The following is a 26,018-nucleotide window of genomic DNA, read 5'->3' as shown; positions in this document are numbered from 1 at the left end:
TGCTGGTAATTGCATTTCGAAAGTTTGTAATTGCATTTCTAGATGAATCTTTAAAAGGCATCAAATGCTAATTTCGATCTTTTGTAAGATGTCATGTGTCACAAATTGCAATTAATAATTATTAATCAGGTCACAAATTCATCTTGTGAATTTTCTTGAGAATCAAATGAGAAACTAAAATGAAAAGGGGAACAAACAAAAGAATTGAAAGGTTAGAAAAATGATATTTTGGGGAATTACTTTGAATATTTTGTAATCATTTGAGGAGAAGGTAAATCTCTACAATTCCTGTTTTTTAGTTTCAATCACTAAGATGAAGTTTCTTCTGAGAAAAAGTAGGGGTGCCAATCGGGTCATAAATGGGTTGGCAGATCGATTTGAGATCCAGGTATAACAAAGAACCTACTAACCCGAACATGACTCACCAACCCGCAAACGGGTCAAGATACCTGACCTATACCTGAATTTTTTGGATTGTAGTTTTGCACTGAAGTTGATGGGTCAATTTTGGGTTGGCGGGTCAATTTCTGGTTAGCAGGTCAATTTCAGGTTGACCTGAATTTGAAATTTTCGGGTTGACCTAATACATAATTCCAATCTACTAATTTACCACTATAGTTTCTAATAGAACCAATTTCACACAAGGCTGATGTGAGGACCCGAAATTCTCTTTTACTGGCTTATTTATTTATTTATGGGTTAATATCAGAAACCTCCCTTAAGGTTTCTTCTAATCACACGTAGCACCCTTCATGTTTTCGAAATCACACTTAGCACCCCTGGAATGACAACTTTGGTATCATTGTCAACCCCTCATTATTTTTGTTCCACTTTTACCCTCCTTATGAACTCTATTTATGTAACTCACATCCCACCAACTTTGGTAACACTACAAAATCGTGCCTGAACAGTGTAACATGTTTGAACATTTTGTAATTTTATGTAAGTTTCTTGTACATCTTTATAATAGATTGCGTATCTGTTATTAAGTTTTACAAATAATTCACATAGAGTTACACATTGTTTAAAAAATGTTACATTGATCTGAACGGAGATAAAAAAAATCTGAATATGGATTCTCATAATGGCGACAATAGTTTCAATATGTGGTTGTAGTTGTAAATAAATTTACTCTTCCATTTTTGTGAAAATGAGGTAGTATAAATAGTTTTTTGTGCATCCTAGTTGAATGGAGTTTGTAAGTTATTAATATTGCGATACCCTATTGTCAAGTAAAAATGGCTTGCTAATGCTATATACTCATGAATTCCCATCATCCTTGAATTACTTTTAGATTGCGTTATTATTCACTTAGGAATTGCAAAAAGTTAACATCACTGGAAACTCCATGACTATTTAATATTAGGGAGTAGGATAGGAACAGTAGTTAGATCAACCATCCCTAAATAGTGTAACATTTTTTGAATATTTTGTAATTTTATGTAAATTTCTTGTACATCGTTACTATAGAAATGTGATAAGTGGTTAGTGTACATATGGGTCCAATATGTAATAATTGTATTTGTGTTGATAAGTTTTACAAATAGTTCAATTAGAGTTACACTTTGTATAAAAAATATTACATAATTACAGAATACTTTTACATAATTTAGGGAAAACCTCAAGGGAGGTTTCCGAAATTAACTCTACATAAATAGACTAATAGAGTTCACAAGGAAGGTAAAAGTGGAACAAAAATAATGAGGGATTGACAATGATACCAAAGTTGTCATTCTAGGGATCCCAAGTGTGATTTTGAAAATATGAGGGGTGCTAGGTGTGATTAGAAGAAACCTCAAGGGAGGTTTCTGATATTAATCCTTTATTTATTTATTCATTTGCTCCAATTAATTTATTTTATTCATTTTAATTGCATCCGCTTGGTACATATGAGAACTCAGGAAATTTATGTGTACACTTCGAATTTATTTCATTACATTTAATCTGTTATTAGAAATATTATATGTAACGAATGAATGGTTAAATTAAATGCATAATGGAATTCCTATAAAATTGAAAATTTAGGAAAAAAATAATAAAAATAAAATATAAAACAAAATAATGATAAAGATAAAATATATATAATAATAAACAGAATAATAGAATGGTGTAGAAAATTTTAGGAATCAAATAAATATATGATAGGCATATTGCAAATTGTGTCATGTGAATTTATTATATAGTTGAATAAGTACATGTCTAATAAATTTTTCTTATAGTTAAATGTGTGAAAATCTACTAGATCAATGTAAGAAAATTTTCTAACGAAATACAAATAAAGTTAGGAGTTAATGTATGAAATAATAAAATTATAGCCTTAGTAAGCAAATAAACTAAAGCTCACAGGACCAATTTAACCTTAAATGTTAGACAATTCACCATGCAGCCTAAGGAAGTAATATTTTGGACAATCGAGTGAGACTTAGGCAAAACAATTGCCAAAATAATTGGGTGGTGATCAAAGAGGAATCAAAGGAAGGCTGCTGCCAATAAGCTGCTAAGTCCACGCAGCAACTAGTGGAGCAAATAGAGGCTGATTCATAAGCTGGGTAGTGACTGAAAGAGAGGCTAAGAGAAATCAATTGTTACGACAGTTAGGCGATCCACTAACTTCTAGGGTACACCCTAGAAGGGATACGGGGCAGGAGACGACCGCTCTTGAACGGTCTCCTCATAATAAAAAACGTGAGGAGACAAATGAGCCAAGTCAGCAAGGCTGAAGTAGGGCAGAAAAATGGCACCGTTCCAAATAAAAAAAATGTTGACTTCCAAACGTGAGCAGACGGAGCAAACGGAAGAGAATTAGATTTTGAAATTCAAGTTGAAATTTTGAATTAGCCGCAGAAAACAAAACTGAGGGAAGAGTCTTGGCGTGCTTCTGAAGGAGCTCTACTCTGACAGTCTGACCGACCGCTCACGGAAGGTAGAAAGCTGAAGTTCGAGTGGAATTCGACCTACTAGCTCTTTTTAGGTGAAGTGGGTGTAGTCTACTCTGATGAAAATAGCAATTGACAGAAAAGTGGGTGGAGAGGCAGGCAGCAAGGTAGAAGCAAACAGAGATGAAGCCAAAGTTTGGATGGAAAACTGAATAGCAGAAGCAGCTGTGGTCTTCAACTGGGTATAAGAGTATTGTATCTATTTTGAATGCGCGCAAGGCAGGCGGTAAGGTAGAAGCAAACAGAGGAAGGACAATATCTCACGAAGCCAGATTTTGTCCTTCAACTTAATAGCAGAAGCAGCTACGCTCTCCGACTTCGGTGAATCGTGAAACCTATTAGCAGACCAAGGTAACATGACTGAACTATGTCAGTAACTGTGGCCAATAATTTGTCACCCAAATGCACATCTGTTAAATGAAGGATGAAATTAGAGTCACTGAAGATATAATATGAAGATGATAGAAGAATAGTGAAGTTGTACTATATTTGCATGTGTGTACCGTATCTGTGTGTGTGTGACCATTTAGTTTTTCAGTGATGGACTATAAAGGGATAGTAGTTTTTGGAAGACCTAGGGGTATGTATTCAAGTAAACCATCGAACGGAATTAGGAAAAGATGAGAGAAACAAAGTCACATTTAACAAGTGAATGAATGTACATCTTGTTGTAAATTAGTTACATGTTATAGCCACCGTATTACAATTGATATGAATCATTATACATCTAGTAATTGGTCCATGCTCATGGAGTAATATTAGTTTGCCCCTCTCTTGACCGTGTAGTGTGTATAAAATAGATGTGTAGAGTTGAATGAGGTGAAACTGAGGAAAAGACATGTATGTGAATAACAAATGGGTGAACCTTGTATTATAAGTAAATTACATGATGTAAAAAATATATTACAATGAGTAAAAAGTGATTGTTTGGCCCTCAAAATGTAGAAATAGTAGAAAATGTGGAGTTGGCTTATGCGGTTGTCATTAACGAATGACATAAGGTCCAGTGAACTAAAGAATCTAGAATCAAAATATAATCACCAGCGTGGATGTACATACAGTTAAAATAGACTTACATCGTGTGACCAATACATTACAATCCGTATAAGTTAGTGTACATGGAGTTGTATTTGTACACAGATTGTCTTAGAGTAAAAGTAAGGTGATGTGAATCATTAATCATATTGATAGTGTAATAATAGAATTTGGTATATGAGTAATGTATAATTCATAACACATTATGAATGGTAATATACATTTATGTACATACTATTCATGAAGTGTTGCAAATTAGGGTGTTTAATGCATAATTGGCAGGATCAGAAGTAATGGATTGCAGCAAATTGGCAGAAGATGGGACCCCTGAGTTAGGAATGGAGTTCAACAGCGAAGAGGATGCATACAAGTTTTACAACAAATATGCCTTTAAAATGGGTTTTAGTGTACGTAAATACTATCTGAATAAAGACAAAGACGGCGTGACCACATCTAGGAGATATAGTTGCTGCAAGGAAGGTGTGAAGCGCAAGTACAAAGGTGATGTGATGCCAAAGAGGACACGAGCGCCGATGAAAACAGGGTGTGGAGCTAAAATGGTTATCGTGTTGTTTAGAGGAACAATGAAGTATCGTGTGCATGACCTTGTCTTAGAGCATAACCATGAGTTGCACATTGCTCAATGTACGCACATGATGCCATCACAAAGAAAAGTGAGCGAGGCTTAAGGATTTCAAGCTGAAATAAGCGAGGACGCTGGGCTTTCATTGAAACAGAGCCATGAGCTTATGGGAAAGGAGGCAGGTGGGATGGGAAATGTGGGATATACTCGGGAAGAACTGAAACGATATCTTCGTACTCGACGGGAAAGGAGTTTGAAATATGGAGAAGCAGGTAGCATGCTGAATTATTTTTAAGAGCAAACACTCGAAAATCCATCGTTTTTTCATGCCGTACAACTGGACTGTGAAGAGCAGATAACGATATCTTTTGGGCTGATGCAGGAATGTTAATTGACTACAAATTTTTTGGAGACGTAATTACATTCGACACAACCTACAAAACAAATAAAGAATACCGGCCACTTGGAGTGTTTGTGGGTTTTAACCAACATAGGCAAATTGTGATATTTGGTGTTGCCCTTATGTATGATGAGACTATAGATTCTTTCAAATGCGTGTTTGGTACATTTCTAGAACCAATGTGCGGAAAGCGTCCAAGTACCATACTAACCGACCAAGATCTTGCCATGGCAGCCGCTCTTTCAGTTGTTATGCCTAAAACATTTCACGGTCTATGTACGTTTCACATAAAGCGTAATTTTATGAAACATCTTGGCAATCACTACAAGGAAAATAGTGATCTTCCATACATGTTTGGTGCATGCATGTATGAGTTTGAAGAAGTGGAACAATTCAATAGGGTGTGGGAGACGATGGTGAAGAAACACAATCTTGAAAATAATGAATGGCTCTCCGGGTTGTATAGAATTCGTGATAAATGGGCAACGTGCATGATGAAAGAAAGATGGACCGCGGGAATGCGAAGCACCCAACTTAGCGAAAGCCTAAATACAACAATTAAAAATAATTTGAAACTGGATCATGACCTTGTGCAGTTCTTTAGACATTTCAATCGGGTGGTTGATGAAAAGAGACATAATGAACTGATCGCAGAATATGAAATGAGGCAAAAGCTCCCCATGGTCGGGTTAAGGCAAACACCTATGCTTGTGCATGCATCAGAGACGTATTCACCAACCGTATTTGTTGCATTCCAAAATGAATATGGTGAGTCAACAGCTATGGTTATATTGAGACAACAAGATGCAGCGATAATTGTGGAGTTTGCGGTCATGAGGTATGATGGAGGACCTGAAAGAATAGTGGTATTCAATCGGAATGATCTAAGTGTACGTTGTAGTTGCAAAAAATACGAGAATGAAGGCATTTTATGTGGGCACGCGTTGAAGGTGTTTGATACTGTGGGCATAAAAATAATTCCTCCTGAATACATTAAGAGGCGATGGACAAAAAGAGCTCGGGCTAGAGACTGTTTTGATCGGTGAAGACAGGAAGTTGTGACTGATCCTAAAATAATGATTTCAACTCGTTATCGGGAGCTCGCTCCAACCATTGTGAGAACCCGTAATTTTCCCATTTTCTAGGTTTTATTATCTTTCATGGCTTGTTTTCTGCATTTTCGTGATTAGAAAAAATTCTAGATAATTTTTATGAGTAAATATAGTTTTTAGATGATTTTTCTAGTATCGAATAGTTTTTGAGAAATTATGAGCGTATACCGGACGTGGGACCCACTAGGGCGAAAAGTTCGAAAAAATTCGGCCAACTAGGTTAAGTTTTGGATATTGGATTTAAATTATCGGGTGCTAAGAGATAATTAGAGATTGCTGGTTGGATTGTTGTGAGAGAAAACAAAGAGATAGAGATGCATTAATTATAGTGACAAGTGTCACCAAATGATTAGTGGTACTTTATGACTACTATTCATTGTCTTACCAATTGACCAAATAAATCCAAAAATTTACCAAAAATTCACTATTTTCTCTTCATCTTGGCCGGCCAACTTCAAGAAAGAAAGAAAGAAAACTCTCCAAGTTCTTGCTTCCATTTAGCTCAAATCCATCAAAACAACCACTTAAACTTGCTTTTGTTCCATAAAACCTCTTCACTTAGTGTTGGTAAGGTGATTGGTGAAGTTGTTTGGAAAGCTAAGGTGACTAGTTGCTCTCTCTCTTGTGTTGCTAAGGTGAGTTGTGAAGAACCCCTCTCCTCCCTCTAATGAAACTTAATTCATGATTAGTGGTAGTATAAGATGCAATTTTATGGATTATATCTTGATTTTTGGTTGAATTGGTGAAGTCTTATACTTATTGGTGATTTTTCTGTTTTCATATGAATATGATTATGTGGTCATGTATGATGATTGGAAATGGTATTTAAGGAATATAGAAGGTGGAAAAAGTGGTTAATTGCAAGCAATTTCTGTTTTGGAAGAAATTTGGAAAGTTAGGGTTTTATGATTGTACATTCTGCCTGGCACAGTAGCTCATAGTTAGAGGCTGAATTGACCTTGGGTTAAAACATGAAAGTTGTAGGGAATGATATTTTAGAGATGCCTACAAAATTTCAGGTCAATCGGAGTAGTGTAACTTGTGAAAAGATGGAATTACCCTTGCTGTCCTGTTTCTACCCGAACTTGAGAACTGCGACTGTAATTGGTTAATTTGGTTGGGAATGTTTCAGAATTGGTTGTTGAGGTCTTCTGATGAAATGTATCCCTGTATCTTAGCTTTCGGATGGCTTTGGAATTACTGGATTTGGACATAGGTAGCCTGATTTAGGATGTTTGCACCAGAATGCATTTTGTGAACCTGTTTTTCCGGTTCTGGTGTAGTATATTGCATTTTTGACCTGGTTACACTCGAAACTGGGAAGAGTGACCTTCTTCAACACTGTAACCCTATCTCTTAGCTTCGAAACGGTGGGTCCTGTACCTTCATCTAATAATCGTAGTGCTTTTGGTACCAAAACCATAAAATGATGTCAAAAACTATTTTTTTTGGGTTAACACTTAACCCCATTTCCGGATTTTTCTGGTTTCCTCTAATGCTTATGTATGCTTATGGAACCCTATTTTGGTAGTATTTGGCATTGGTTTATGACTCGTTATCGAGTCTCATTGTACTTGTTTGCATGTTTTAGGGCGTGACGGTGGTTTATGACGCTCCTTTAACGGAGGTGTATGAAATATCATTTTCAAGCTTGGTGAGTGTACTACTCACATGTGTGTTACTATATGGTTTTAATACTTGAACTTGATGCGTTGAATGTTTACTGCACCATCGATATTGATTGAAGTGAGGGTGTACTTTATCACTCTTACTTATATGCCTTATATCATCGTTTATCATGTTATTGGAATGTTACATGGAATGTTACATGAAATGAAAGTACTTGACTTGGTATCGTTTGGACGAGTATCCAACGACCATGATTGTTACCATTGATTTCAACCCCATTGGTAGTTGATTGAATCGAGCCGGCGAGAGTTTGGTCGTGCCAATTAATGAGTCTTGGGGATTGTTATATGGAATCTTGTAGTATGAGAGACTCTCGATTCCGGTATACTCGAGTAATACCACATTGCAAGTGTTTGGAGTTCGGGCCCGGTAGGTGAATGTTAGGTGGACGGAATGGAAGTAAAGTGGAGCCTACGGTTGGTTACTCTTAAACATTGATGGAGGGTCAATGAAGTCCGATCAAGTATACAAACGAGGAAAGGGGCTCTTGAGAGCCGTCCGTATCTTTTTATCAATTTATTGAAATATGATCATGGCTTACTTTCTTGTGGAATGCAAATCTCATGCTTATATGAACTTGGTTGCTTGAGTGGTATTATCTCACTGGGCGTAAGCTCACCCTATTCCTTTTGTTTTCCTTACAGGAAATAAACACTTTCGGAATGACTTTTGATAGTTGGTTGCCGAATTGAGCTAGTTGGACATATCTTTTGTATAGCTCCTTGATTGAAACCCTAAATGTACTTTTGGGTCCGTTTCTCTTTTGATTTGGCAAACCGTACATGTATCCACTTTGGAATAATTTTTGTATGCCACTTTGGATTGTATATGCTTAATTTCAACATGTAAATATTTGCTTGATGTTCGATTGGATTTTGACGTGTCGGTTACTATTCATGGCCAACTCTGGTTTCATTTTTTTTATTTGGACATTGTGACTCGTTTACGCGCGTTAGTATGTTCCGACACATCGTAAATCGATGTGAACTGAACCGTTAGTCCTTGGGAGAGCTGGGTAGGCAGTCCGCTAACCCCTTTGGTTCGCCTTAGGGGAAGGTGAGGCTGTCACATGTGGTATCAGAGCCTAGGTTTGAATTAGTTTGGATGTATTAGAAATGCTTGATTTGAGGATTCTTTTGATTACGTCCTTTAAGATTATTTATGCTTATTTACTCTTTTGGTGTAGGATGGACGGTCATGGTGAGCCTAGTAGTCCCCCGGCTGGAGAGCGACCTCGTGGAGCGCTCCCAGTGACCCCATACCAGATTCGGCCAGGAGGGGCCGTTGTTCGTTGGAGCCTGGCTAACCGCCTCTCACTTTGCGAGTGTCGACACACGTATGCCTATCCTAACGCATTAGTATTGGCCGTGGCGGAGGAGCGTAAGGAATTAGCTCGAGATAACGCTAGGTTGGAGGCCGAGGTGACCCAGTTTAGGGCGGCCAATGAGAAACAAGCCGAGCACATTAAGGGGTTGGAGTACGATGTACTTGAGATTGAGAATCGGGTGGATGACCTGTGCACTCATCTTAGGGAAACCCGTGAGCGCGAGACTAAGCGAGCGCGAAAGGTTAAGGTTCGAGCTGCCTCGATCTTGAACCTATGCGCGGACATGGTCGAGGGCGTGAGTGACGAGAATTCATGTGCGGGGCCTGAGGCTGGGGTTGGATCCACCCCGTCGGGTGGATCTACTAGCCCGTCGACGGACTAGGTCTCGACTCCTAGGGTTTTGGGATAGTTTTGTTTCTTGTATATAGGGATAGGGAAAGAGCCTTAGCTAATCGTTTTGTACGTTGGATTAGCTACGTGTATATTTCTTTTGATGAGGCCATTCCCTTGTGATTGTCCATGTTTGTACTTGACTTGACTGTACGTGACTTGACTGGTTGTTGATATGTGTGTTGTTTGCCTTGTTTGGAATGTATATATATGTTTGTAAAAGTTTTGGGATTTTATTTACATGTATGGTCATTTTATTGTTCTAGTATGTTTGTCTAGATCAAATAGATTTGATGGAAGGCACACGTAGTGGACAGGGGCGTGGAAGCGGGAATATGCAACCTATGCCAGACCGGGGTGCTGGAAAAACCTCCTCTGGACCTAATCCTGAACCGAGAGTTGACCCCAACGTGCAGATCACTGCCGCTATGCAGCAAATGACCAACCTGCTAGCACAAATGGTGCAGCAACAAGGCCAAAACCCAAACCCTAATCCTGGAAACCCGGGCGGGCAACCATGTTGAAAGTGACGATAGGGCACTTGAGCGGTTCCAAAAGTTCGCACCACCGAAGTTTATTGGGGGACCCGATCCGGATGTCGCCGAAAGGTGGCTTGAGAAGATGATAGACATTTTTGCTGCCCTGCACTATACTGAAGAACGGCAGGTGACTTTTGCCGTTTTCCAACTGGAAGGGGCGGCCCGTTCCTGGTGGAATGTCATTCGGAAAAAATGGGAACGGGAACAAATGTCTAGGACTTGGGTAAACTTTATGAGAGAGTTTAACGCGAAATTTTTCCCCCCTCTAGTTCAGGAGAGGAAGGAAGATGAGTTTATTCGACTCCGCCAAGGGGCTCAGTCTGTAGCGGAGTATGAAAGCCAGTTCACGCGCTTATCTAAGTTTGTCCCTGAGTTAATTGTGACGGAACAACGGCGGATCAGGCTTTTATTCAGGGCCTGAATGTGAAAATTCAGAAGTACCTCGCGGTGGCCCAGATTAACGCTTTTAGCGAGGCCGTTGAGAAAGCCCAACGAGTAGAGAGCGCCAGGGTCCAAGTACGAAACTTCCAGGCGAAGAAGCGGGGTTTTCCTAGAAGCAACTCTGGGCATGGGGATAAAGATACCTCCTCCAAGTTCGGACGAGGAGTTGGAGGTGGACGACAGTCGGGTTCCGACAAGGGGGCTCAGTCCAGGGGTGGCTCAGCCGGAAGAGGCGAAGGCGGAAACTTCCAGAAGGGTTCCGGTTCGGCGTTCCGTGGGCCTTGTGGGTACTGCGGAAAGCCGAATCACTCCAAAGATAATTGCTGGAAGAAAGGGGGTAAATGTCTGCGTTGTGGAAGCGCAGACCACAAGCTTGCTACCTGTCCACTCTTAAAGCAAGACGGAAAGGAAGCTCAAACCGCTCCAAAGATCAATATGGGACCAGTTAAGGGAGATGGGACGAAACCCAAGGTGCCAGCTCGAGTATATTCATTAGAATCTCGACAAGTCCCAGATTCCTCAGAGGTTGTAGAAGATACAATCCCTATTTTCTACCGTTTTGTCAAAGTTTTAATTGATCCTGGTGCCTCTCATTCCTTCGTTAACCCTGATTTCATGTGTGGCATCGATATAAAACCTGCTAGTTTACCATAAGACCTAGAAGTTAGTACACCTACGGAGAATCAACGTTTGGTTACTAGTATGGTTTATAGGGATTGTGAAGTGTGGGTAGGAGAGAAGAGATTGTTAGGGGACTTGATAAGCTTGGTTATTAAGGGGTATGATGTGATCTTGGGTATGGACTGGCTAGCCAAGTATAATGCCCAACTGGATTGTAAAACGAAAGTGGTAGAATTCCGCATCCCTGGTGAGGCAACCTTAAGGTTGGACATAAGAGGTAGGCTAGCCTCATCTGCTTTGATTTCGGGCATTAGGGCGAGAAAGCTGCTAAGTAGAGGGGCGCAAGGATTTTTAGCCTTTTTGATTAACACCCCCACGGATAAGTTGAAAGTGGAGGACGTGCCCATAGTGAAGAAATTTCCGGACGTGTTTGCTGATGAGTTAGTAGCTCTACCTCCGGAAAGAGAGATTGAATTCAAAATAGACCTGCTACCGGGAACCTCACCTATCTTGAAAACACCATACCGAATGGCTCCTGCGGAGCTCAAGGAGCTAAAGTTGCAATTGCAGGATCTTTTAGAGCGGGGATTCATTCAAGAGAGTGGGTCTCCTTGAGGAGCCCCTGTGCTGTTTGTGAAGAAAAAGGACGGTGGGTTGAGGATGTGTATCGATTATCGGGGCCTGAATAATATTACGGTGAAAAATAAGTATCCACTGCCCCACATAGATGAGTTGTTTGATCAGTTACAGGGAGCGGTGGTTTTCTCGAAACTGGATCTCCGCCAAGGGTAATACCAGTTATTAATCAGGAAGGAGGATATTCCGAAAACTACTTTCAACTCGAGATATGGGCATTACGAGTTTGCAGTTATGCCCTTTGGATTAACCAATGCTCCTGCCACCTTCATGGATTTAATGCATAGGGTTTTTAAGCCCTACCTGGATCGATTTATAGTAGTCTTCATCGACGATATTCTGGTCTATTCTAAGACATGTGAAGAGCATGAGCAGCACTTGAAGATTGTCTTACAAACCCTAAGAGACCATCAACTGTACGCCAAGTTCAGCAAGTGCGAATTTTGGCTAGAGAAAATTACTTTTCTGGGACACGTAATTTCTCAAGAGGGTATTTCAATTGACCCGACGAAAGTGGAGGCCGTGACTAATTGGAAGAAGCCAGAAAATTCCACCGAAGTCCGTAACTTTCTAGGACTGGCTGGATATTACCGGCGTTTTATCAAGGACTTTTCCAAACTAGCCGGTCCTCTAACCGACTTGACAAGGAAACATGGTCGGTTCATTTGGAATGCCCGAAGCGAGACAAGTTTTCAAGAGTTAAAAAAAAGATTGACCACGGCTCCAGTGCTCGTCTTACCAAACGGGGTGGATGGATTTGCCGTGTATACTAACGCGTCACGAGAAGGCCTGGGTTGTGTATTAATGCATAACCGTAATATGATATCTTTTGCCTCGAGAAAGTTAAAACCCCACGAGCAGAACTATCCAACCCAGGATCTGGAGTTAGCCGCAGTTGTTTTTGCTCTGAAGAAATGGAGATACTACCTATATGGGGTAACTTTCGAGGTTTACTCCGATCACAAAAGCCTGAGGTACCTCTTCTCACAGAAGGAATTAAACATGAGGCAGCGACGGTGGATGGAATTTCTGGAGGATTACGACTGTACCATCAACTACCATCCAGGCAAGGCAAATGTAGTGGCCGATGCTTTGAGTCGCAAGGCACAAGTAGCAGGGTTAATGATTAAAGAGTGGAATTTACTTGAGTCGGTTTGTGAGTGGAAACCCTACCTTGGGAGTCATAAAGTGGTTTTTAGTAACATTAAGGTAACATCCACCCTCTTGGAACGGATTAAAGAAGTTCAAAAGGAAGATTCACTGGTGCAGAAATGGGGAGAGAAAGTGAGAAAAGAAGAAACAACTGATTTCAGTTTTAGTCCTGAGGGTATTTTAAAATACCGAAACCGAATAGTGGTGCCGAAGGATGAAGCGTTGAAAACGGAGATTCTAGAGGAAACCCATCGGTCCAAGTATACAATCCATCGGGTAGTAGCAAGATGTATCAGGACCTGAAAGGAACCTATTGGTGGGATAATATGAAGAAGGAAATCGCTTTGTACGTGCAAAAATGTCTCGTTTGCCAACAGGTGAAAGCAGAGCATCAAAAATCATCGGGCTTGTTACAGCCCCTTGAGATACCCGAGTAGAAGTGGGAAAACATCACCATGGACTTCGTCTAAGGTTTGCCGCGGACGCAAAGAGGGCACGATGCCGTTTGGGTGATCGTCGACCGGTTAACCAAATCGGCTCACTTCCTGCCAGTAAACATGAAGTATTCCATGGACAAGTTGGCCCAACTGTACATGGATGAGATCGTAAGGCTACACGGCGTTCCAGTCAGTATCGTTTCCGATCGAGATCCACGTTTCGTATCTAGGTTTTGGCAGAAATTTCAAGAAACTTTGGGGACTAAACTCAACTTGAACACGACTTATCACCCTCAGACGGATGGACAATCAGAACGGACAATCCAGACTCTCGAGGACATGCTACGGACTTGCATTCTGGATTTTGGAGGCAACTAGGGTCAACACATGACTTTAGTAGAGTTTGCGTACAACAACAGCTACCATTCGTCGATTCAAATGGCTCCATATGAAGCACTATACGGACGAAAATGCCGGTCACCAATTTACTGGGATGAAGTTGGCGAGAGAAAGGCGCTAGATCCAGCAACTATTCCATGGATGGAAGAGGCTCGAGAAAAGGTCAAGTTGATACGGCAACGGCTCCAAATAGCTCAAAACCGACAAAAGAGTTATGCAGACAATCGAAGAAAGGACTTGGAGTTCGAAGTTGGAGATCATGTGTTTCTTAAGATCACACCCTTACGGAGCGTCATAGCAGGCAAAGGAAAGAAACTCCAACCGAGGTTCGTTGGACCCTACAAGATCCTCCAGAGGGTAGGAGCGGTAGCGTATCGATTAGAGCTGCCGTCCAGTCTCTCTCCAATCTCGATGCTCAAGAAGTACTATCCCGACCCATCCCATATCTTACAACCAGAGGAGATAGACGTAGACGAATCGCTTGCTTACGAATAAAAACCTGTCCAAGTACTTGACCAGAAAGTCAAAGAACTGAGAAACAAGCAGATTCCGTTGGTTAAGATACGATGGAGAAACTATGGGGTAGAGGAAGCTACCTGGGAAGTGGAAGAAGAAATGCGAAAGAAATACCCTGAACTTTTCACTAGTTAAGGTGAGAAATTTTGAGCGTGAAATTCTTTTAAGGGGGAGAGAGTGTGAGAACCCGTAATTTTCCCATTTTCTAGGTTTTATTATTTTTCATGGCTTGTTTTCTGCATTTTTGTGATTAGAAAAAATTCTAGATAATTTTCATGAGTAAATATAGTTTTTAGATGATTTTTCTAGTATCGAATAGTTTTTGAGAAATTAAGAGCGTATACCGGACATGGGACCCACTAGGGTGAAAAGTTCGAAAAAATTCGGCCAACTAGGTTAAGTTTTGGATACTGGGTTTAAATTATCGGGTGTTAAGAGATATTTAGAGGTTGCTGGTTAGATTGTTGTGAGAGGAAACAAAGAGATAGAGATGCATTAATTATAGTGACAAGTGTCACCAAATGATTAGTGGTACTTTATGACTACTATTCATTGTCTTACCAATTGACCAAATAAATCCAAAAATTTACCAAAAATTCACCATTTTCTCTTCATCTTAGCCGGCCAACTTCAAGAAAGAAAGAAAGAAAACTCTCCAAGTTCTTGCTTCCATTTAGCTCAAATCCATCAAAACAACCACTTAAATTTGCTTTTGTTCCATAAAACCTCTTCACTTAGTGTTGGTGAGGTGATTGGTGAAGTTGTTTGGAAAGCTAAGGTGACTAGTTGCTCTCTCTCTTGTGTTGCTAAGGTGAGTTGTGAAGAACCCCTCTCCTCCCTCTAATGAAGCTTAATTCGTGATTGGTGTTAGTATAAAATGCAATTTTATGGATTATATCTTGATTTTTGGTTGAATTGGTGAAATCTTATACTTATTGGTGATTTTTCTGTTTTCATATGAATATGATTATATGGTCATGTATGATGATTAGAAATGGTATTTAAGGAATCTAGAAGGTGAAAAAAGTGGTTAATTGCAAGCAATTTCTGTTTTGGAAGAAGTTTGGAAAGTTAGGGTTTTATGATTGTACATTCTTCCCGGCACAGTAGTTCATAGTTAGAGGCCGAACTGGCCATGGGTTAAAACATGAAAGTTGTAGGAAATGATATTTTAGAGATGCCTGCAAAATTTCAGGTCAATTGGAGTAGCGTAGCTTGTGAAAAGATGGAATTACCCTTACTATCCTGTTTCTACCCGAACTTGAGAACTACGACTATAATTGGTTAATTTGGTTGGGAATGCTTCAGATTGGTTGTTGAGGTCTTCTGATGAAATGTAGCCCTGTATCTTAGCTTTTGGATGGCTTTAGAATTACTGGATTTGGACTTAGGTAACTTGATTTAGGATGTTTGCACCAGAATGCGTTTTGTGAACCTATATTTCCGGTTCTGGTGTAGTATATTACATTTTTGACCTGGTTACACTCGAAATTGGGCAGAGTGACCTTCTTCAACATTGTAGCCCTATCTCTTAGTTTCGAAACGATGGATCCTGCACCTTCATCCGATAATCGTAGTGCTTTTGGTGCCAAAACCGCAAAATGATGTCAAAAACTATTTTTTTGGGTTAACACTTAACCCCATTTCCGGATTTTTCTGGTTTCCTCTAATGCTTATGTATGCTTATGGAATCCTATTTTAGTAGTATTTGGCATTGGTTTATGACTCGTTATCGAGTCTCATTGTACTTGTTTGCATGTTTTAGGGCGTGACGGTGGTTTATGACGCTCCTTTGATGGAGGTGTATGAAATATCATTTTCAAGCTTGGTGAGTGTACTACTCACATGTGTGTTACTATATGGCTTTAATACTTGAATTTGATGCGTTGAATGTTTACTGAACCATCGATATTGATTGAAGTGAGGGTGTACTTATCACTCTCACTTATATGCCTTATATCATTATTTATCATGTTATTGGAATGTTACATGAAATGAAAGTACTTGACTTGGTGTCGTTTGGACGAGTATCCAACGACCATGATTGTTACCATTGAACTCAACCCCATTGGTAGTTGATTGAATCGAGCCGGCGAGGGCTTGGTCGTGCCAATAAATGAGCCTTGGGGACTGTTATATGGAGTCTTGTAGTATGAGAGACTCTCGATTCCGATATACTCGAGTAATACCATATTGCAATTGTTTGAAGTTCGGGCCCGGTAGGGGAATGTTAGGTGAACAGAATGGAAGTAAAGCGGAGCCTACGGTTGGTTACTCTTAAACATTGACGGAGGGTCAATGAAGTCCGATCAAGTATACAAACGAGGAAAGGGGCTCTTGAGAGCCGTCCGTATCCTTTTATCAATTTATTGAAATATGATCATGGCTTACTTTCTTGTGGAATGCAAATCTCATGCTTATATGAACTTGGTTGCTTGAGTGGTATTATCTCACTGGGCGTAAGCTCACCCTATTCCTTTTGTTTTCCTTACAGGAAATAAACACTTTTGGAATGACTTTTGATAGTTGGTTGCCGAATTGAGCTAGTTGGACATATCTTTTGTATAGTTCCTTGATTGAAACCCTAAATGTATTTTTGGGTCCGTTTCTCTTTTGATTTGGCAAACCGTACATGTATCCACTTTGGAATAATTTTTGTATGCCACTTTGGATTGTATATGTTTAATTTCAACATGTAAATATTTGCTTGATGTTCGGTTGGATTTTGACGTGTCGTTACTATTCATGGCCGACTCCGGTTTCATTTTTTTTTATTTGGACATTGTGACTCGTTTACGCGCGTTAGTATGTTCCAGCACGTCCTAGATCGATGTGAACTGAACCGTTAGTCCTGGCGAGAGTTGGGCCGGCAGTCCGCTAACCCCTTGGTTCGCCTTAGGGGAAGGTGGGGCTGTCACAGCCATGATTAAGGTCGCAACTCGAGCAGCAATGTCGGAGGACACCAGCAAAGTAGCAATCACTGTCATATCCGATTTGGCAAAGAGAGTTGAGCTCCTCCTCTCAGAAAGTGAAGAGCAACCTTTGCAAAATCAAAAAAATCTGAATATGGAGGAGCGGGATAAAATTGAAATTGTGAATGAAATGGGGGAGGCAGTAGTCGCAAGAGGCATTAAAAAATGAGGCGGTGGGAAGAAAAGTAGAGTGATACGAAGTTGGGTCGATAAATTTGATAGAGTAAAAAGAAAATCTAGATTATCAAGGACTACACAGACTACGGTATGGATCAAATTTTGGTACTTGGGAAACATTTATGCTCAAACTAAGTTATCGTTATACTATTAACTAAAGTTTAGGTATCATTCATTATGAAATAATATTATTGCCGTGTCAATACTGTAGGTCTCAGAATCGGAGCCGACATCGGTTTCATTTGAGGAACACATGTTCGGTTAGTATAAAATGGACATGACTGTTGCTTTTATTTGGATGTTTCTAACAGCATAAATAGTTACATTGATGTTACATTGTGTGATAATGTTGTTACGGCTGTCATCCCTTATGATATACCTATTTTGTTTGTCTTATACTATGATTTGGTCCATACGAAACTCGTAGACGCATTCAATGAGCTAGACAGTGAATGGCCCTCCAAATGCTATTGCTCCCGATATCGATGAAAGTGAAACAATATGTATATATTTAGTAGTTAAAATAAAGACCTTCTTATTCGTGTAGTAGAGCTACCTTTTTTTTTATAGTATTGTAATGGTGGGCACTCGAAAGCTGTCAAATCATGCAAATTATGTAGTTAACGTATGCTCGCTTTAATAACATATTATTTTTTATTATTCGAAGGTTCACCGTTTGGCTAATCAGGGGCCTCCTACAAGTGTTCCTACAGAATGGATGCATCTCAGATTTTCTATTTTTTCCAAGCATAACTCCGTCAGAGATGTCTTAACGGTCTGATATATCATTTTTGTTATAATGTCTAGTCCAATTTAACTTTATAAGTGAGCAATATAGGCATTAGTAATGATTTGTTGACAGTCGATTACTTATACAATGTAATGTAGGAGGAGCGTGCGGCAATTTTAACATACTGTGATGTTGATGCATATCATGTATTTGCACCTTTACCCCAGGTGATAAACTTTTATCGTTACAGCACATATTTATGTACTGTTATTAATTGGAGACTTGGACATCGTATATCATTAATCGTATGTTTCATTAATAATATTTGCTGATTTATCATCGTTATGCATTTCAGGGAAGAAATAACATCCAGGGATTGCAACTTCGCGTTGACGTCGCCTCTCCCGAGAATGAGGTTGATGAATGATGTGTAACTATATTTTTTGAACGAGACATTAAGTAGTTGTCCCAACTTGGGAATACTGCATATGTACGTTATAAGCAGTTAATAAGGTGTTACAACTTATTGACGAGGTTGTACAGGCACCATTGATATTTCACTCTTTTCAAATTTAGACAAGTGGATTACAATTGTAATCGCATCTAGTGGTAGTAATCATCAATAGTTTGTATTGGGTTATATGAAATTGTTAGGAAATTATAAAGTTGGTAGAAAATTGAAGTAACAATTTTACAATAGAATTGAACGTGTTTTTTGTGATCGAATATTTTTCACTAAATCGACCATAACAGTTGAATGGCTGTCGTGATATACCATTCTACTACATTCAATTGCATACCTTAATAGCATATTTATTGGCATAGATCGCACCGCCAAAGGTACGATGTATAAGATAACACAGTCTAAAGTATAAATTGTCTTGATTTTGTTACGATGCTAAATTCGAATTATTATTGGACTATTTTTATTAAAACATTATTATTTAGACCATTTGTTTTGTATCGCTTGACGAATTTAGCGCACCATTGACATGTTGTATCACTGGCACATCAATTGGTATTACAAGTTTTTAGGTTAATTGAATTATGGTCAAACCAGGTCACGACCACATGTTGGTAATAGGTGCGCATAAGAAAATGATTTCTTGGAGAATTAATTTGTAACGTTAAAACGAAGTTTTACAATGTCACAAAAAGAAAGAACGAACAGTACACAATGGGTTACAACCAGTAAGGGATATGTTACTGTTGTGTTACAACTAGTTACGACTATTTAACAGGCATGATTAATATCCAAATATGGTAAGCAATTTGTTTGAGTAGAGATTATAATGAGTATAATTTTATTGCTGCCCTGATGAACATTGGACTACATCCCTTGTTATCAGTTGTATTCCATACAACACCTGGGAACGCCATCATGCATTAGACAGTGGGGTATGTAGCTTTGAAAGTCATCGTCACTTGATTCAGTATAGTCAGATAGGTCCGGATCCGATATAAGCATGGGATCTGCTAAAATGTGTTGAACATCAAAATGTTTTCCAATACCATGTCTTTTTGCGGCCTGGATCTCGTGGAACTTGTGAAGCCTACGCTCCATCTGCATAACTTCTCACTGTAGTCTATGTAATACGCTTGCATCATTGGCTTGTGGTCCTATAACAAGATCCGCTGACCTTGTTTTCGGGACGCGGATGCCATGCCAGCGACAAAATACCTCTAATTCCATTCTTCGCTCACGAACAGGCTCCCATATGGGTTCATGGTCCATAACGAAATAGCCAGACGGTAGATGATCGTTGACGGTATTTTTAAAAATGTGACCAGCTAATCCCAGAGAGTTGTTGGTGTTAAGTGGAGCGTTCCTGAACTCGCGTTTGGTACCATATAAAATCCTCCCATCTGGTGTTTCGTACTTACTTATGGCATTTGTTGGATCCAACGATACTTTCCGTCTTTTTTGCCGAACATTTGATGGTGAGCTTATATGAGATCCTTCATTTGTGGATTGCATGACTATGCTAATACCTACTGCTTTTTGGTTGGATAAAAGGAAGGATCTACTGATAAAGAATTAGGTGGGAGAAAAAAGAGGTAGAAATTTTTAACAGAGCACCTATTTCAGACCATGCATAGTAAATGGTTTCTTCTGGCAACTTGACCAACTGCTTGCTATGTCATTTCATGTTGTTCTCCACGGGATAGTACTCCTGTGTGAGTAGATGAAGGCATGGCAACCACCTATTAACGAGAGAATAGACTCAACGTTTAGTCAAATGTATAGTGTGTGGATGAAATAATGGTTTAATTTGATTGGGTCATGACTTGTACTCCAACAACAATTTGGTCAGGTGAATACCCAATTATTCGTCAGTCACCTTACTTTTCAAGTGTAACAAGAAGTTACCACCAGCATATGTACGTTACAGGACGTTAATAAGCTGTTACCGCTTATTGATGTGCTTGTACAGGCACCTTGTCATTTGCCTATATGTTAAAATTTAAACAAATTGTTTACAATTGTATTAACGATGAGTATTACAGATAGTATTACAGGCACTTCAATAGGTATTACTCCTTCAGTACAAAAATGAACTTACAATTGGCGGCTTGGCTTGGTTCCACATGACCACATAATAAGTAACAGTTTCGCAGAAGAACATGATACTTCGTTGGGACAAGTAATTTGAAAGTAGGGTAACTAATATTTAAAATGCAACAAATTTTGATTACGCCATGTACATTTTGAGTTACAACCAGTTATGTATATGTTACAATTCATTACAACTAATGAATTTGCAATCGGCAGTTTTTCGTCTTATTTAGTTAAAACTACTGATATTACAACTAGAAATTCCCTGATATTACAACTAGTGATACTACAACTAGTTAATATCTGATGAACCTTTCCTCTTCTCTCGTCTGTGCAATTGCACTTGGCACAAACAATAAGTCCTCCCCTCTAACACATAAAATTTCTTAGACACTTTAGTAAGTGTCTATTGAGAACATAGAGATGGTCGATTCGAACCCCAAAACAATTGATGTAGCAAGGCCTTCTCGAACATCTCATTAAATTAGCGAGATCTTCTCGAACATCATGCAATCTACCGGCTGCTATTTGGCACCCAAGAACTTGATTTCTGTGTGAACCCTCTATTGATGACACTGCAATTGAGGTTAGAGGAGGGTTGAAGAATACTAATAATAAATTTCATGCACGGGTTCATTGCCACCCTTCAGTAGAATGAAATGGGAAGTGTGAAGTTATTGAAAATGGAAAATGTTTGTATAGTAATGAAAGGTGGACAGAAAAATTTTTGTTGTTGAGGGATATACTACTGCAACCGCACCCTTTTATAGTCCGCAGGACCCTCACAATGTAGTAAAATATCACTGGACAAAGCATTCCAGGCCAAACAATTTTGTCGTGGCAGTGGAAGCTGTAGAGTTTGATGCATGCCATTGAATTGTGTCAAATCTGTTCACACAATAAAACAAATTATGCAGCTTTTGTCATGAAATGACCTGTACACCAATATTAAGGGTCATGTGGATAAACAGTTACACATCAGTGACCTGTACGTTTCACTATGTACGGATTGCGTTACAACCAGTTAGGTGTATGTTACAATTTATTATAACTAATGAATTTGCAATCAGCAGCTATTCGTCTGCTCTATTTAAAATTGAATAATATTCCAACTAGATATTCCCCGATATTACAACTAGTGATAATATAACTAGTTAATATTCGATGAATCTTTCCTCTTCTCTTGTTTGTGCTATTGCCCTTGGCAGAAATGATAATTTTTTCCCACTGACACATTAAATTTCTTAGACACTTTATTAAGTATCTATTGAGAATAGTTACGATGATCGTTTCGAACCCCAAAACATTGCGTAGCGAGACCTTCTCGAACATCTCATTAAAATAGTGAGATCTTCCCGAACGCATATGAGGGCAGCTAGTACATCACGGGAGAAGAGACTGTAGACCCACATGCAGTGCTTGAACCATGTCGGATAAGTTTTGTTACGTACAAAGCGCCAGATTTGTAGTACCGACAGTGAATATACGTGTTACGTGCTGTTGCTAATCGTTTACAGACTTCAATACATGTTTGCAGCTTTTATCATGTTTTGGTCATGTACACCAACTTTTAAGAGTTACGTGGATACAGAGTTACACATTAGATTCATGTACGTTTCACTGTGTGCATACACAGTTACACTGTCACAGGGAGGTATGACAGCCCAAAACAACAGTTTCTTGCCCAAGAGTCAGATGTGTAACACTCTATGGCCTTGGTCAGTGTATGACCCAAATTTACTACCTCTATGAGCGGTTCGTACCTTCTTCTGCTCCAATGCTCTATAGGGGATTTCAAATTCTACTAGAAATTTTATGTATGTTGTAACTCAGAATGAACAAAGAGGTAAATAAGAACTTACGAATTGTAACAATATATGAACAGTTTGTCAATCGTATGGACAAAATGTTGAACTATATTTTTAGTATCGGTACTCTTAATAAGTGTTACGTCGTGTCACTAATCAGCATCATAAAATAAAATAAATTTTACAGTTTTTATCATGGTAAGACCTGTATTGCAATATTAAGGGTACCGATGTGAATACAGAGTTACACATCAGTGACCTTAATTTCGACAATGTGCATACACAGTAATACGCAAAACATTGTGCACAAAATCTCACAATGAATGCCAATTTTTTTTGCCCAGAGTCAGATGTGTAAAACTGAATGGCCTTGGTCTTTCAATGACCCACAATGTGATAGTACCTGAATAAGCACTTCCTTCTGCTCCTGATGCTTTATTAAATATTTTCAATTTGACAACTAATTTTATGAATGTTGTAACTTAGGACGAACAAAGCTGTAAGTAAGAACGTACAAATTGTAACAATTTACAATTAAGGTAACCATTTGTGCATTATTATACAATTAATAGTTTCAATTAGTTGGAGTCATTAACACAAAATAATTGAACAACACAGGTGATTTCAGATAAAAGAGCAATCATATAACTTCACAAAAAACTTTCAATGTGACTTCACCAATTTCATTCAACTATTGGACTGCATCTACTGTTTACTCTATCTTCTAGATCAACAGCCAAAATGGAAAGTCAACAGTACAAGGACCTCAGTGTAACTTTGCCTATAGAGGATACATCTCCGACAAACAACAGGCGAAGTTCATATCATATGGGTCAAAAAATTGAAAGTGCTGTCAGCGAAAAATTGCTATTAGGAGCAACAGAAAGGCGACCGCTACCGATATCGTCATGAAGGTTTTCATTTGTCGAATATCTTATTCGATTCGGTGCACATGATACGGGAAAGAGTTTGGTTCATTTTGCACTGTTCCGGGACTGTCGTAGGAGCTTTCTCTACTTATTGCTTGTCGATTAGGTGAGGGAGGGTAGTAGTTAGCCTGAACTTGCTCATGATTCCTCCCTATTGGATGACACCAAGCGAAAAAAGCACAAGTTTTTCCTTCACAGACGAAGTACAGCAACCCCTTCATTGGTTTTTGTGACTCCACGATCTTCAACCCAACCCTTTTTCCGCAGTGACAGTACCGATATTGGTACCTTAACTCAGTAGATCCGCCACCAAAATTGCTCGATGAAGACATTTGAACGATCTAAAACTCCTTTTGGGCCATATAAGCTTTTGTGTTTTAACCTTCTGTTGAAGTAGTGGTTGTGTGTCGATCAGGAGCTAACACGGACCAACACATAGGTGGGAGTTAATATGTGCCAAGAAACGATATAAGCTAGTAACATAATTCTGGAGAATTAGTAAGTATAGAATAAGTAACATGTTTTTTGAAAACAAACACAAAACCCGAAGTACACATAATGAATAGATTTTTTTGGGTGTACTTTTATGGTAATTAATACAAATTTTGCGAGTAACTACCAATTTGTTAGGTTATGTGTTTGGGTCGAGTGGGAGTAATGTAGAAGACGTCAGTAATAGTGTGTTGGTTTGTAATACCAATTTAAATATGATGCTAAAAAAATTTAGCACATAATAGGATGCAGTTCAAATTTCAAACTCACAACTGCTAGAGGTTCAACGATGTAGCGTTCCAGCTTCCGACTTTTGGCAGTTCTTCCACCCCAATTCATGAGACGACTAAATGTAACAGCCCCACTTTCCCCTAAGGCGAACCAAAGGGGTTAGCGGACTGCCTGCCCAGCTCTCGTCAGGACTACGGATCAGTTAACGTCGATCTAATGCGCTCCGGAGCTTACCAACGCGCGCAAATAGGTCAAAATCACAAAATAAAAAAAAACGAAAATCGAAGCCGCGATGAACAGTAGAGGACACGTCAGAATCCGGCCGGATTTGGCCCTTTCCTTTTTCAAAATTTTTTTTTTCTTTTTTCCGTTTGAAACGCGTATCAGTTCGAAATCCAACCAAGCATCGACCAAACATATATATACATTGGAAACCAACATTTGCAAGCCAAGACGGCATATCAAATATTCAACTAGTTCATACATGTACAAATAACCATTTACAAGCCAACCATTGGTTGCAACAAAACACTTAGGGTTTTCACCCTCAAGGAGCTATTCAAAATATACATTCACATGAGCTCAACTTGAACCAACTAGCACATTCTTTCCAAAAGTGGTCATTTTCCTGTAAGGAAAACAAATGGCACGGTATGAGCTAAAGCCCAGTGAGCAACTATCACACAAAAGCAGTCAAGATCACATAATCATAACCGTTCAGTTCAAATATGCAATTAAGAGATAAATCAAACCAGTGAAAGGATACGGTTGGCTCTCAAGAGCCCATTTCCACACTTGCAATCTTGATCCAACCTCATTGACCCTCCGTCAATGTTAAAAGTACCAAAACCGTAGACCTCACTTTACTTCATTTCCTTCCACCAATCATACCCCAACCGGGCCCGCACTCCATTCAGTCACTTTTGGTAATACTCGAGTATACCGGAACCAAGAGTCTCATTACTACAAGGTTCCTCAGTACAGTCCCCGTGGCAAGACAATTTTCACGACCAAGCCCTCGCCGGCTCGATCCAATTGACTACCAAACGGGGTTGAGCTCAGTGATACAGTAAAGCCGTTGGACATTCATCCAAACGACACCAAATCAGTTTCCATGAGTGGAATTCAGTATTTCATATAACCAGTACAGTATTTCAGTAAAACAGTCAATAGCCATGAATAAAATCACAAGGGGTGAGGGCGGTCAAGTACACCCTCACCTTAATCACTTCCAATAAGCAAATAAGCCTTCAAGGCATCAATTACACATATAACAAAGCCACATTGTAACATTTAAGTGAGTAGTATACTCGCAAATCAAATAAGTGCTATTTCATGCACTTCCGTCAGGGGAATGTCGTGAACCACCGTCACGCCCTAGTAACAAGAGAGGTAGAGGTGTTGGACACCTTAGCTCTTCCAAAAACTTCACCAAATCAACCACTAACACCAACTAGAAAGATTTTATGGAGTAGAAACTAGTTTAGTTGGTTGAGTTATGGATTGAAGCAAGAAGAAATCAAGACTTGAAGAGGTTTTCTTCCTTCCTTGAACTTGAGAGAGAGGGCCGGCCAACAAGAGAAGAAAAATTGTGAATTTTATGCAATTTTTGGATATTTAATCCTTTGGTCAAAAAGTCAAAATTGTGAATAGTAAATCTTAAAGGAAAACCAATAACATGGTGACACTTGTCACTCTATTTAATGCATTCTTATCACTTCTTTTCTCTCTCACATCAATCACTTCACACACTCTACTTATCTCTTAACACCCGATAAAATTTACACAGTATCCGGAATTTAACCTAATTGGCCGAATTTTTTCGAACTTTTCGCACTAGTGGGTCCCACGTCCAGTATATATTCTTAATTTTCTAAAAACTCACCAATACTAGAAAAATCATCTAAAA

At 39.2% G+C, this 26,018-nt stretch overlaps 1 protein-coding gene across 1 annotated transcript; it reads left to right on the top strand.

Moving 5' to 3' along the window:
* Window positions 1–4,264: 4,264 nt before the first annotated feature.
* Window positions 4,265–6,000, top strand: LOC113740615 (protein FAR1-RELATED SEQUENCE 5-like). Its single transcript, XM_027268163.2, has 3 exons — window positions 4,265–4,645; window positions 4,709–4,826; window positions 4,937–6,000. The coding sequence occupies exons 1-3, from the start codon at window positions 4,265–4,267 to the stop codon at window positions 5,998–6,000; spliced, it is 1,563 nt and encodes a 520-aa protein (XP_027123964.2).
* Window positions 6,001–26,018: the final 20,018 nt, after the last annotated feature.

This window comes from Coffea arabica, chromosome 10c, assembly GCF_036785885.1.
Source record: "Coffea arabica cultivar ET-39 chromosome 10c, Coffea Arabica ET-39 HiFi, whole genome shotgun sequence".
Lineage (NCBI taxonomy): Eukaryota > Viridiplantae > Streptophyta > Magnoliopsida > Gentianales > Rubiaceae > Coffea > Coffea arabica.
The sequence above is the reverse complement of the archived record's forward strand: the minus strand, read 5'-3'. Positions and strand labels throughout refer to the sequence as shown.